The sequence below is a fragment of the Schistocerca piceifrons genome, chromosome 1, assembly GCF_021461385.2.
Source record: "Schistocerca piceifrons isolate TAMUIC-IGC-003096 chromosome 1, iqSchPice1.1, whole genome shotgun sequence".
In the NCBI taxonomy this organism is placed as follows: domain Eukaryota; kingdom Metazoa; phylum Arthropoda; class Insecta; order Orthoptera; family Acrididae; genus Schistocerca; species Schistocerca piceifrons.
Window position 1 is genome coordinate 810104057 of NC_060138.1, and position 14391 is coordinate 810118447.

Here is a 14391-nt window from a genome sequence, read left to right on the forward strand (position 1 = left end):
ATCACGGAAAACCTAAATCAGGATGGCCGGACGCGGGATTGAACCGTCGTCCTCCCGAATGCGAGTCCAGTGTCTAACCACTGCGCCACCTCGCTCGGTCTTGGTTGTTGTACATATTGTATATGACCCGTGTCTCCCTATAGCTTACCCCTACTTTTTTCAGAATCTTGAACAGCTTGCACCATTTTATACTGTCGAACGCTTTTTCCAGGTCGACAAATCCTATGAAAGTGTCTTTATTTTTCTTTAGCCTTGCTTCCATTATTAGCTGTAACGTCAGAATTGCCTCTCTCGTCCCTTTACTTTTCCTAAAGCCAAACTGATCGTCACCTAGTGCATTCTCAATTTTCTTTTCCATTCTTCTGTATATTATTCTTGTAAGCAGCTTCGATGCATGAGCTGTTAAGCTGATTGTGCGATAATTCTCGCACTTGTCAGCTCTTGCCGTCTTCGGAATTGTGTGGATGATGGTTTTCCGAAAGTCAGATGGTATATCGCCAGACTCATATGTTGTACACACCAACGTGAATAGTCGTTTTGTTGCCACTTCCCCCAATGATTTTAGAAATTCCGATGGAATGTTATCTATCCCTTCTGCCTTATTTGACCGTAAGTCCTCCAAAGATCTTTTAAATTCCGATTCTAATACTGGATCCCCTATCTCTTCTAAATCGACTCCTGTTTCTTCTTCTATCACATCAGACAAATCTTCACCCTCATAGAGGCTTTCAATGTATTCTTTCCACCTATCTGCTCTCTCCTCTGCATTTAACAGTGGAATTCCCGTTGTACTCTTAATGTTACCACCGTTGTTTTTAATGTCACCAAAGGTTGTTTTGACTTTCCTGTATGCTGAGTCTGTCCTTCCGACAATCATATCTTTTTCGATGTCTTCACATTTTTCCTGCAGCCATTTCGTCTTAGCTTCCCTGCACTTCCTATTGATTTCATTCCTCAGCGACTTGTATTTCTGTATTCCTGATTTTCCCGGAACATGTTTGTACTTCCTCCTTTGATCAATCAACTGAAGTATTTCTTCTGTTACCCATGGTTTCTTCGCAGCTACCTTCTTTGTGCCTATGTTTTCCTTCCCAACTTCTGTGATGGCCCTTTTTAGAGATGTCCATTCCTCTTCAACTGTACTGCCTACTGCGCTATTCCTTATTGCTGTATCTATAGCGTTAGAGAACTCCAAACGGATCTCGTCATTCCTTAGTACTTCCGTATCCCACTTCTTTGCGTATTAATTCTTCCTGACTAGTGTCTTGAACTTCAGCCTACTCTTCATCACTACTATATTGGGATCTGAGTCTATATCTGCTCCTGGGTACGCCTTACAATCCAGTATCTGATTTCGGAATCTCTGTCTTACCATGATGTAATCTAATTGAAATCTTTCCGTATCTCCCGGCCTTTTCCAAGTATACCTCCTCCTCTTGTGATTCTTGCACAGGGTATTCGCTATTACTAGCTGAAACTTGTTACAGAACTCAATTAGTCTTTCTCCTCTTTCATTACTTGTCCCAAGCCCATATTCTCCTGTAACATTTTCTTCTACTCCTTCCCCTACAACTGCATTCCAGTCGCCCATGACTATTAGATTTTCGTCCCCCTTTACATACTGCATTACCCTTTCAATATCCTCATACACTTTCTCTATCTGTTCATCTTCAGCTTGCGACGTCGGCATGTATACCTGAACTATCGTTGTCGGTGTTGGTCTGCTGTCGATTCTGATTAAATCAACCCGGTCACTGAACTGTTCACAGTAACACACCCTCTGCCCTACCTTCCTATTCTTAACGAATCCTACACCTGTTATACCATTTTCTGCTACTATTGATATTACCCGATACTCATCTGACCAGAAATCCTTGTCTTCCTTCCACTTCACTTCACTGACCCCTACTGTATCTAGATTGAGCCTTTGCATTTCCCTTTTCAGATTTTCTAGTTTCCCTACCACGTTCAAGCTTCTGACATTCCACGCTCCTACTCGTAGAACGTTATTGTTTCGTAGATTATTCAATCTTTTTCTCATGGTAACCTCCCCCTTGGCAGTCCCCTCCCGCAAATCCGAATGGGGGACTATTCCGAAATCTTTTGCCAATGGAGAGATCATCATGACACTTCTTCAATTACAGTCCACATGTCCTGTGGATACACGTTACGTGTCTTTAAAGCAGTGGTTTCCATTGCCTTCTGCATCCTCATGTCGTTGATCATTGCTGATTCTTCTGCCTTTAGGGGCGATTTCCCACCCCTAGGACAAGAGAGTGCCCTGAACCTCTATCCGCCCCTCCCCCCTCTTTCACAAGGCCGTTGGCAGAATGAGGCTGACTTCTTATGCCGGAAGTCTTCGGCCGACAATGCTGATTATTTATCAAAATTTAGGCAGTGGCGGGGATCGAACCAGGGACCGAAAACGTTTTGATTATGAAACATAGACGCTACCCCTAGACCACGGGTACAGAGAACATGCCCATACAAAGAATTTTGCTTCAAATGAGCGTTCCTGTCATATCCCTGAATATCGACCATTCTTCCTGGGTCACCTTGTATACCGCAGGCCACCGTGCAGACAGTGTGAAGGACACACCGTAATATTATTATGGATTTTCTTTCCTTTTCCATTCTCTTAATGAAAGAGGAAAAATGGCTTTAAGTGCCATAATATCTCTTACCTTATTATTATAATCACTTCGAGATGTAAACTATGAAATACATTAAAAGAATTCGTATTCGGGAATATGAACAACCGTCAGCTGTATAAGGGAATGACGACAGTGAAAATTTGTGCCGGACCGGGACTCCAACCCGGATTTCTTGCTTTACGCAGATACTCATATTATTAGCTTTTGCTATCTGTTAACGGCTGTAGGAGCAGACCCAGACTTCCATACGTCATAGTTCCCTCGTCACAAATTGTACCTGTACATACGTTATGTACACTACTGGCCATTAAAATTGCTACACCAAGAAGAAATGCAGATGATAAATGGGTATTCATTGGAGAACTGACATGTGATTACATTTTCACGCAATTTGGGTCAATAGATCCTGAGAAATCAGTACCCAGAACAACCACCTCTGGCCGTAATAACGGCCTTGATACGCCTGGGCATGGAGTCAAACAGAGCCTCGATGGCGCGTTCAGGTACAGCTGCCCATGCAGCTTCAACACGAAACCACAGTTAATCAAGAGTAGTGACTGGCGTATTGCGACGAGCCAGTTGCTCGGCCACCATTGACCAGACGTTTTCAATTGGTGAGAGATCAGGAGAATGTGCTGGCCAGGGCAGCAGTCGAACATTTTCTGTATCCAGAAAGGCCTGTACAAGACCTGCAACATGCGATCGTGCATTATCCTGCTGAAATGTAGGGTTTCGCAGGGATCGAATGAAGAGAAGAGCCACGGGTCGTAACACATCTGAAATGTAACGTCCACTGTTCAAAGTTCCGTAAATGCGAAGAAGAGGTGATGGAGACGTGTAACCAATGGCACCCCATACCATCACGCCGGGTGATACGCCAGTATGGAGATGACGAATGAACACTTCCAATGTGCGTTCACCACGATGTCGTCAAACACGGATGCGACCGTCATGATACTGTAAACAGAACCTGGATTCATCTGAAAGATGACGTTTTGCCATTCGTGCACCCAGGTTCGTCGTTGAGTACACCATCGCAGGCGCTCCTGTCTGTGATGCAGCGTCAATGGTAACCGCAGCCATGGTCTTCGTGTTGATAGTCCATGCTGCTGCAAACGTCGTCGAACTGTTGGTGCAGATGGTTGTTGTCTTGCAAACGTCCCCATCTGTTGACTCAGGGATCGAGACGTGGCTGCACGATCCGTTGCAGCCATGAGGATAAGAAGGCTGTCATCTCGACTCGATACGAGGCCGTTGGGATCCAGCACGGCGTTCCGTATTATCCTCCTGAACCCACCGATTCCATATTCTGCTAACAGTCATTGGATCTAGACCAACGCGAGCAGCAATGTCATGATACGATAAACCGCAATCGCAATAGGCCACAATCCGACCTTTATCAAAGTCGGAAATGTGATGGTACGCATTTCTCCTCCTTACACGAGGCATCACAACAACATTTCACCAGGCAACATCGGTCAACTGCTGTTTGTGTCTGAGAAATCGATTGGAAACTTTCCTCATGTCAGCACGTTGTAGGTGTCGCTACAGTCGCCAACCTTGTGTGAATGCTGTGAAAAGCTTATCATTTGCATATCACAGCATCTTCTTCCTGTCGTTTAAATTTCGCGGCTGTAGCACGTTATCTTCGTGGTGCAGAGTGTTAATGGCCAGTAGTGTAATTCCTGTACGCAAGGGGACATTTTGATTGATAATCACTGCCTGGTAATGGTGAATAAATAGGATATTTCAAAGCTTCTGTTGCTAAGAATAACGATGCAATGTCCTTTCGGGCATGGATGCATGTCAGAAGGAACTTTGCTTCGGTCTTCTTACCAACGTAGGAACTGCAATATCGTCTACATACTCTGCGCCAAATAAAAAAAATGGCTCTGAGCACTATGGGACTTAACATCTATGGTCATCAGTCCCCTAGAACTTAGAACTACTTAAACCTAACTAACCTAAGGACAGCACACAACACCCAGCCATCACGAGGCAGAGAAAATCCCTGCGCCAAATAGTTGCACAGTCTTTTTGGAATGCATGTTATCTAAATTTAGCAAGTAGGATTTTTCAAAAATCTCGTCGTCTCTCTTACAAGGACACACACTTAAATGCCCAGAGCATCTCTGTTCTTGTGCCGTACGAGATAAACCGACCTGTTGCGTACGTAACTGCAAAGTCTGGAAATATATCCTATGAGTAGATTTCCTCGCACTAGCGTCTTGTACTTTTTTTTACTTTTGGAGTTGTGTTTATTTTTCCCAGAATCTTTTTAATAAATCTTTTGCTGCTATTCGGCTTCCCCAAAGTAGGTTGTACCTGATCGTCCTTTTCCGCACCGTCAGAAATGCGACTGTTATCAGACATAGAAAAGGTCTCAGCTGTAAGCGAGGGAAGTGTACAGGTACAAGGAGAATGGTACGAGAGACGGTAAGTAAGTAATTCAACGAACTTTTTTCCCGGGAAATTTCGCGGAGTTTGTTGTGGGACATCGTGGATTATTCCCGCTTCAGGCCCTATAGTTTCATAAAGTTCCAATAGGTAACGGCGGTGTGCGTACCTTGCAAAACGACGTCTGTAACGGAGGTGCGTTCCACGCAGGGAGCTGACCTCGTGTTTCTTTTGGCAAGAAAGCCCAGAGCATCACAAATATTCATAGGAGCTTGTGAGAGGTCTACGGAGACCAAAATAAAACAAACTTAAAAGCACGGTGAGCCGTTGGGAGAGGCGTGTGTCATCAGCGCAAAAGGTCCCGCAAACCTGTCCGATCTTCCGCGTGCCGGCTGGCCGCACACGGATAATAACTGTCGTGTGACTAGGGCCTCCCGTCGGGTAGACCGTTCGCCGGGTGAAAGTCTTTCGATATGACGCCACTTCGGCGACTTCTGCGTCGATGGGGGTGAAATGATGATGATTAGCACACCACAACACCCAGTCCCTGAGCGGAGAAAATCTCCGACCCATCCGGGAATCGACCCCGGGCCCTTAGGATTCACATACTGTCGCGCTAGCCACTCGGCTACCGGGGGCGGACCGCATACAGATGTGCCTCCCGTAATGATGGAACGTGCGGACACTTTCATGCGAGGTGATCGACGGTTCACAGTCAAACACCTCGCTGCACAACTGGACGTGTCTGTTGATAGTGATGACACTCTCGTCCAACAGTTGGTGCACTCAATAGCGTATGCCTTCTGGGTAACTCGCAGTCTGACCAACACCGTACGGAGCAACGAAGGACCATCTGTGAGGAGATACTTGAGCGTTACGAGTTTGATCGTCATCATTTTTGTCACAGGTGAAGAAACATGGGTTCATCACTTCGAACGGGAAACAAAACGGCAGTCCATGAAGTGGTGCCACACCACCTCCCGTATGAAGAAAGAGTTCAAAGCCGCTGGCCGGAGTGGCCGAGCGGTTCTAGGCGCTTCAGTCTGGAACCACGCGACCGCTACGATCGCAGGTTGGAATCCTGCCCCGGGCATGGATGTGTGTGATGTCCTTAGCTTGGTTAGGTTGAAGTAGTTCTAAGTTCTAGGGGACTGATGACCTCAGCTGTTAAGTCCCATAGTGCTCAGAACCATTTGAACCATTTTTTGACGTTAAAGGCCGCACCCTCAGCCGGCAAAGTTATGGTGGTTTTCTGGATCTCTGAAGGGGTTATTCTGATTTCCTCCCTCATAGTGCGACGATAAACTCTGAAGTACATTGTGCTATCCTTCGGGTATATAAAGAAACGACGTAAGCGTGTTCATCGCCAGAAAAATGCAAATGGACTTGTCTTTCTCCATAACAATACATGGCGTCACCGAAGTCTGCGCTGTCGATATGAGCTCACAGAACTTCACTGAACTGTTCATCCTCATCCATCTTTCAACCCGGGTATCGCACGTTCCTACTTGCATCTGTTTGGCCCAATGAAGGACGCAACCCGCGGAAAGAGGTATATGGATGTTGGAGAGGTTATTGATGCGGCAAGACGGCTCCGAAGTCGACCTGTAGAGTGGTATTATGGGGCTCTTCGCGTTGAAAGAAGATTATGGTGGAAAATAGGGTTTTGTTGCCAAAAGAGTGGGGAATAGTATGGTGTATGGGAATCCTGAAAAAAAAGGAATCCGCTTTGAGAAAAAGAGTGTTGCATTTTACTGAAAAAGGCTAAATCCGCTAGGAACGAGACTAGGGGACAGCCTACTACAGAGGAAGAGAAGAGCAACTGACCTCGACGCAGGTCTTGTGGTCGTCCTCGAGCAGGCGGTAGCCCGGCGGACAGTAGCACTGCACCCCGAGGTCGGTGTCGGCGCAGAGGTGCGAGCAGCCGCCGTTGTGGTGCAGGCAGCCCGTCGGGAGGCACGCGTGACCGTCGTGCGTCAGCTGCAGGCCTGCGGGGCAGCGGCACGCGTAGCCGCCCGGCCGGTTCACGCACTCGTGGGAGCAGCGCTGCCTGCCCACGCCGCCCGGCGCGCACTCGTCCACGTCCGCGCACTGCCGCGCCTCGCCGTCCCACCGGTAGCCGTCGCTGCACTCGCAGTGCACCAGCTGGCCCTGCGTGATCCACATGAAAGGGACATGTACCGGGTGATCAAAAAGTCAGTATAAATTTGAAAACTTAAACCACGGAATAGTGAAGATAGAGAGGTAAAAATTGACACACATGCTTGGAATGACATGGAGTTTTATTAGAACAAAAAAAAAAAAAAAGTTCACAAAATGTCCGACAGATGGCGCGTTTGTTCCCCTGCGGATTTTCGATTTCACAGTTGGTAACAAATGTTTAACTGATCGTGCATGCTGACCTGAGCCCATTGTTTTGTTGAGAAAGTTCTTTGTGTCGGAAACGTGTAGCTTGTGTGTAAGAGGGAATTTAATTTTTGGTGCTGAGGTGAATTAGTGTAGCAGTCAAATTAACAACCCACGTTTGCCAGAGTGTTGAATATTCGTGTTCAAATACTGGAATATATTTCAGTCGTGTGTAGTCGCTGTAGCCAATAGTTCCGCCTATGTTGGTGTGGATTTTCGGCATTTCGTCCCCGTGCATTTTCTGTTTTCTTCCCAGAGACGAAATTTCGAACTTGTACTAGTATTATTTGCTATTTTTAAATATTACTTTATTTGTTTGGTATGGGAAACAGCAAGGGAAGAAAAATGGATTCGAAGTGCTTAGACTGTGATTGCGAAACATGCTCTTCGTCTACGCAGACATACAAATTCATATGTGACACAAAAGAAACGAACTTAAAACAGTGTTCATTCTTGGTCTTCAAGTGATTTTTAATGGTGTAAGTGCCTTGCTATGGTACTAGGTGCCTCAGTCCGGAACCGCGCTGCTGCTACTGTCACAGGTTCGAATCCTGCCTCGGGCACGGACGTGTGTGATGTCCTTAGGTTAGTTAGGTTTAAGTAGTTCTAAGTCTAGGGGACTGATGACCTCAGATGTTAAGTCTCATAGTGCTTGGAGCCATTTGAACTTTTTTTGGCTTGCTGTGTTAGAGTGGGGAAATGCATTTAAATTAATTGTACCTTTGAGAATTTTTATGAGGGACGAAATTACGAACACTTTTTTTGTATTTCTATTTTTGCCATGTCAACGTTTATGAAAAATACTTATGTTATAACAATGTAACTTTAACGTGCCTACAAGTGCAGTATAAATTCAGCTGTATATATATATAAGATTTTAACTGCTTTACATGTACCTTAAGTGTGTTGCATAACTATTGTGTGTTAGTCCATTTCGACCTCTTTGTTCGCGTATGCGATCAGTGGCTTTCTTGATTCCTCTAGAAACTGAAAGCGGTGGACCATCTAGAAACTGGGCGAGGATATATAAATGGCCAGGTAACCTGTGGAAAAGTTTCTTCCACATAGTTATCCTCCTTTCTGTTACTTAAAAATAAGCAGTATTTATAGCAAAATTGAAAAAGTCAATGTTTACCCCCAATTTTGTTCGAAAATCGTTGATTTGTAACGTGGAATAAAGGGATACTGCAGCAAATATAAAGGAAATACAAATTTGCCATACAGCGCTAGAAAATCCAGTTTCACGAAAAAACGTAAAATCAATGAAAATTAAAAACAAAAGCATATCGACATTTCTTTAATAGTTTCTTGGTACCAGAGGAACTGTAGAGGGTAAAAACTGTAGAGGAAGACAGAGACTGGAACACATCCAACAATAATCGAAGACTCAATTAGCTTCTCTCTTCCACTGCTCTCCGGGACGTCTACAGTCACATCACCGCTGGTCATCAGGGCTCAGGTCGAAGCGGATTTCATCACTGAAGACAATTCTACTCCATTCAGTGAGATTACAGGCTGATGACATGGCTGGAGACGCCCCAGACAGAGGTTGGATACTAACTTGAATGTCGCCATATGGCTCGACAGCTAGGAGCGATGGTCTGGAGTGCCATTTCTTTTCGTAGCAGGACGTCTATGGTTGTCAAACGCGGCTTCCTTACAGCACAGTTGATGCCCTTCATGGCAAGCCATCTTGATTTTAAATTTCAACAAGATAATGGCCGCCCGCACACGACGAGAGTTTTTATTGCTTATCTTCGTACTTGCCAAACCCTGTCTTGGCCACCAAACGTCGCCGGATCTATCCCCAGTTGAGAACGTTTGGAGCATTAAGGGCAGGGGCCTTCAACCAGCTCGGGATTTCGACGATCTAACACTCCATTTGCACAGAATTTTGCAGTATATCCCTCAGGACGACATCCAACAGCTATATTATTCAATACCAAGCCCAATAACTGCTTGCACATAGGCCTGAGTTGGACCAACGCATTATTGACTTGCTCAATTTGTGAAGCTCTTTCTCTTGAAGAGTTCATCCATTATTTTCGAAAATGTAATCATGTTTATCACATTTGCCGATTTCCGTTAGAGTCGGGTACACATAGTGTTTATATCTCCATGTAATAGTCAGGCAGTCAGATGTTTCAATTAAACCGGCAAAAGATTGCAGTTTAGCAAGGTAACGTTATATGTTAACACTCTCTACCAGTACTTACCTCTGAATCGCCGCACTGCCTCCAGCATCGTTCGTAGCCCTCGTCCAGTTCGTCGCCCGGCACAGCACATTCTTTCTCGTCGATGCACGTGCTTTGATCACTGTCCAAAACCATCCCTTCAGGACAAGCACACTTGTAGCTCCCGTCAAGACTTACGCATAAGTGCGAACACAAAGTCTTGTTTTCGTTGGTTCGACAAATATCAGAATCAATACACGTCCTTGAGTCGTGTTTATTAAGGACGTATCCCTCAGGGCAGCTACAAAAGAAGCTGTTTGCCAGATTGGTACAGTTATGAGAACAACCAGCATATGAATGACCTTCGTCATTCAAAGCACATTCGTCAAAATTATCGCAAGATTTTTGATCGTTTAACAGAAAGAATCCCGGAGCACAGTCACACTTGAAACTCCCAGGCAGATTCCTGCAGTCATGTGTACACCCTGAAATATTACGATGGCATTCATCGATGTCTATGCAGGTCTCTTCATCGTCATCCAATTCAAAGCCGTCTGGACACGTACAACGATATTTCCCAGGTTCATTGACGCAGCCGTGTGAACAGTCTACGAACGATGTCCCATTCTCGTCCTTCGCGATACACTCGTCTATGTCTTCGCAAGTTCTACGATCGCTTTTAAGGGTGTACCCTTCCGGACACACGCATAAGTAGCTTCCCTGCAAGTTTTCGCACTCGTGGGAACAGGGATTATTTCCGTTGTTGCATTCGTCTATGTCTTCACATGTGCGTCGATTGCGAGACAGTTTAAGTCCGGCGGGACAATCGCACTTATAGGAGCCAGGCACATTCGTACAGTCGTGGCTGCAACCATCGTCTGCTCCTATTTTCTCATACGCTGCGCATTCGTCTATATCTTCACAGGTTCCCGTGTCGCGTTGTAGGTGGTACCCGTAAGGACACGAACACATGTAACTCCCAGGTATGTTAACACACGAACTTAAGCAGTTAACTTCGCTGCTCTCTTCATTACATGTACACACTGGAAAATCATAATCGCATTCGTCGATGTCTACGCAAGTTTCTTCGTCGTCATCCAGTTCGAAACCATCTGGACATGTACAACGATACGTCCCCGGTTCGTTAACGCAGCCGTGTGAACAATCTACGAACGACGTCCCATTCTCGTCTTTCGCGATACACTCATCTATATCCTCGCATGTTATAAGATCGCTTTTAAGATTGTACCCTTCTGGACACAAGCATAAGAAACTTCCGGGCAAATTTTTGCACTCGTGGGAGCAGGGATTATTTATGAAGTTGTTGCATTCATCAATGTCTTCGCAAGTGCGTAGATTGCGAGACAGGGTAAATCCGGCTGGACATTCGCACTTATAGGACCCTGGCACATTCTTACAGTCGTGGCTGCAACCATCGTCTGCTCCTATTTTCTTGTACGCCTCGCACTCGTCTATATCTTCGCAGACTCCCGTGTCACGTTGAAGGTGGTACCCCATTGGGCACGAACACTTGTAGCTCCCAGGCAAATTAATACACGAGTGTAAGCAGACAATTTCACCGCTCTCTTCATTACATTCGTCAATATCCTCGCATGTTTTGTTGTCGTCGCCCACGTAGTACCCTGCTGGACACTTGCACTGGTAGCTCCCAGCAGTATTAGCACAAATATGAGAGCAACCGTGAGCATTGCCTTCTGCGCACTCGTCTACGTCTTCGCAACTCCGTTTGTCATCAGCAAGTGCGAATCCTTTAAAGCACGTGCACCTGAAGCTGCCGTGCTCGTTAACGCAGCCGTGTTCGCAGACAACTCCTGCCCCACTGCCCTCGAGATCCATGCATTCGTCTATGTCCTTGCAAGACAATAAGTCGCCGCCGAGTATCAGGCCCGGAGGACAAGTGCAGTGGAAGCTGCCAGGATCGTTAACACACTCGTGGGAGCATCGAGAGGCATTTTCATTGCGTTCGAACTCGGAGCACTCGTCTATGTCCTTACAGTTCAACAAATCGCTGTCCAGCACGAAACCAGCCGGACACGTGCATCGGAAACTGCCTTCGGTGTTGACACAGCCGTGAGAACAACCTAGTTCCGTTTCGTTGCTGTCACATTCATCGTCATCTACGCACGTTCTGTGGTCCTTTGACAAGATATATCCTTCTGGACAAATACACACGAAACCTCCTGGAATGTTGGTGCAGTTGTGGGAACAAACGTCTTTCGCTTCGCCCGCACACTCATCTACGTCATCACACCTGCTTTCACCGTCTGAAAGAACGTATCCAGGTGGACACTTGCAGATAATATCCCCGTCGTCCCCCACACACTCTTGCGTACACAGTCTGCCAGAGCCATCGTCCATCTTGCTGAAACAGTTTTCCTCCAGTTCGCATGTTCTACGATCCCTTCTGAGCAGCTGTCCATCGGGACATCCACATCTATAGCTACCTTCTTCGTTGATACACTCGTGGGAACAGTTGTGCTCACCGAGGCACTCGTCGAGGTCATTGCACGTTCTGGAGTCTTCTCCAAGCAAAAACCCTGCAGGGCACTGGCAGCTGAAAGAGCCTTCCGTGTTGACGCAGCGGTGGGAGCAGCGCGTCTCTCCGGGGAAGACATCCTCTTCGGCGGAGCATTCGTCGACGTCCCTGCAGGAGCGCTGGTCGTCGGCCAGCCGGAAGCCGTCGGCGCAGTCGCAGCTGAAGCTGCCGATGGTGTTGAGGCAGTCCTGCGCGCAGCGCGCCTCCCCGGACTCGCACTCGTCGACGTCACGGCAGGTGCGCTCGTCCGAGCCGAGCACGAAGCCGGCCGGGCACGAGCACGAGAAGCTGCCCTCGCTGTTGCTGCACTCGTGCGAGCACGACCCGCCGTCTACCTGTAACAACGGCAGTATATTAGCGCTCAATAAGAGTAACGCTCTTACAACAGTTACGAATAAGCATCTTCAGCAAACGCGTTAATCAGTCTGGGAGGTCTTTGCAACATTTTCGGGAGGGAACGGTCAGAGTAAACTATTCTGAGGCGAGGACTGGACACTGCCACATTCTCAGTCCTCAAAAAAGGATTAAATTTCGCCCCCGTCCCCAGAACGATCCCAAAACATGACATTATCAGCGGCGTGGAAGAAGCAATACGAAGGGCTTCCAAAGGAGGAAGCAGAAGAAATCAAACGGGAAACTTGCAGAATAATGGACAGATCTCGATTACCTAAAAATAACATATCTGCGGAAGAACGAGCAGCTCTCCTGTCGCTTAGAGATGACCCTGATATAACGATCCTACCAGCGGACAAAGGGAATGCTACAGTGCTATTAAGAACTGCCGAGTACCGGCAGAAAATAAACCTTCTGCTACAAGACGAGGCCTACAAGAGGCTGAAGAAGGATCCAACCCCGACGATGAGTAGAAAGACGATAGCTCTGCTGAAGAAATCTGACCTACCTGAGCTAATAAAGAAGCGGCTATACCCCAGAGTGCCAGCGATACCACGTCTCTATGGACTCCCCAAGATCCATAAGGAAAGGGTACCTCTGAGACCGATTGTGGACTCCATCAATTCTCACAGTTACGGTCTTGCTAAATACCTAGCGACACTGCTCAAACCCCTTGTGGACACTGCAGCCACCATGTGAGAAACTCAGTTGAATTCGTAAAAATACTCAGGGACATGCGACTACAAAGGGAGGACCTACTCGTGAGCTTCGACGTGACGTCGCTTTTCACGAAAGTGCCCCTTCAAGACTCCTTGGCATTTTGATCCACAAACAGTCAGCCTCTTCGAACACGCACTAACAACCACCTACTTTCAGTGCACTGGCGAATTCTTCGAGCAGATCGACGGTGTGGCCATGGGCTCCCCATTGGTTTCTGCGATTGCAAACCTGTATATGGAACATTTTGAGAGGGTTGCCCTTCAGGCTGCCAGACAGAAACCAAAGCACTTCTTCCGCTATGTCGACGACACTTTGGTCGTGTGGGGACATGGCAGATAGGCACTAGATGAGTTTCTTGAACACCTCAATAGCATCCATCCGAACATCAAATTTACAATGGAAATGGAGGAAAATGGATGCTTCCCCTTCCTTGATATTTTAATTAAGAGGGAGGCAGATGGTTTACTAGGCCATGCAGTACATAGGAAGAAGACACACACAGACCTATACATTCATGCAACAAGCTGCCACCATCCAGCACAACGACAAACAGTACTGACCACCCTGGTACATAGGGCGCGCACCGTCTGTGACAAAGATAGCGTACCATCCGAGCTGCAACACCTGAAGGAAGTCTTTCACCAAAATGGCTACAGTGAAACGCAGATCAACAGAGCGCTTAAAAGGAAGAAGGAAGCAGTGACAACCCCAGAAGATGATGATGAAGATAAAGAAGACAAACGACTCGCGTTCCTTCCGTACGTGGGTCCGCTCTCGGTCAAAATTGCATGACTTCTGGGCAAATAAAATATCAAAACCATTCTCCGACCACCACCGAAGACGAGGGAGCTCCTAGGTAATGCCAAAGATGCGCTGAACCTTAACACACCAGGAGTATACAGCATACCATGCGAATGTGGAAAACAAAACATTGGACAAACACAGCGCTGCATATCTAAACCCTTCGAAGAACATATCAGATGTGCGCGACTGGGTAACACAGCATAAATGAAGAACACATCTTCAACTTTGAAAACACGAAGGTACTGTGCCGAGGATCTGGCTTCTGGGAAATCGTTATCAAAGAATC

General features: G+C 46.7%; 1 protein-coding gene across 1 annotated transcript in view; it reads right to left on the bottom strand.

Moving 5' to 3' along the window:
* LOC124775332 (fibrillin-3-like) overlaps positions 1-14391 on the bottom strand; it is a 198434-nt gene that overhangs the window by 114315 nt on the left and 69728 nt on the right. Inside the window, exons 6-7 of the mRNA XM_047250166.1 lie at positions 9674-12523; positions 6879-7202 (exon numbers count right to left, since the gene is read on the bottom strand). Of these exons, the coding sequence (XP_047106122.1) occupies positions 6879-7202; positions 9674-12523 (3174 nt within the window). The remainder of the gene's footprint in view (positions 1-6878; positions 7203-9673; positions 12524-14391) is intronic.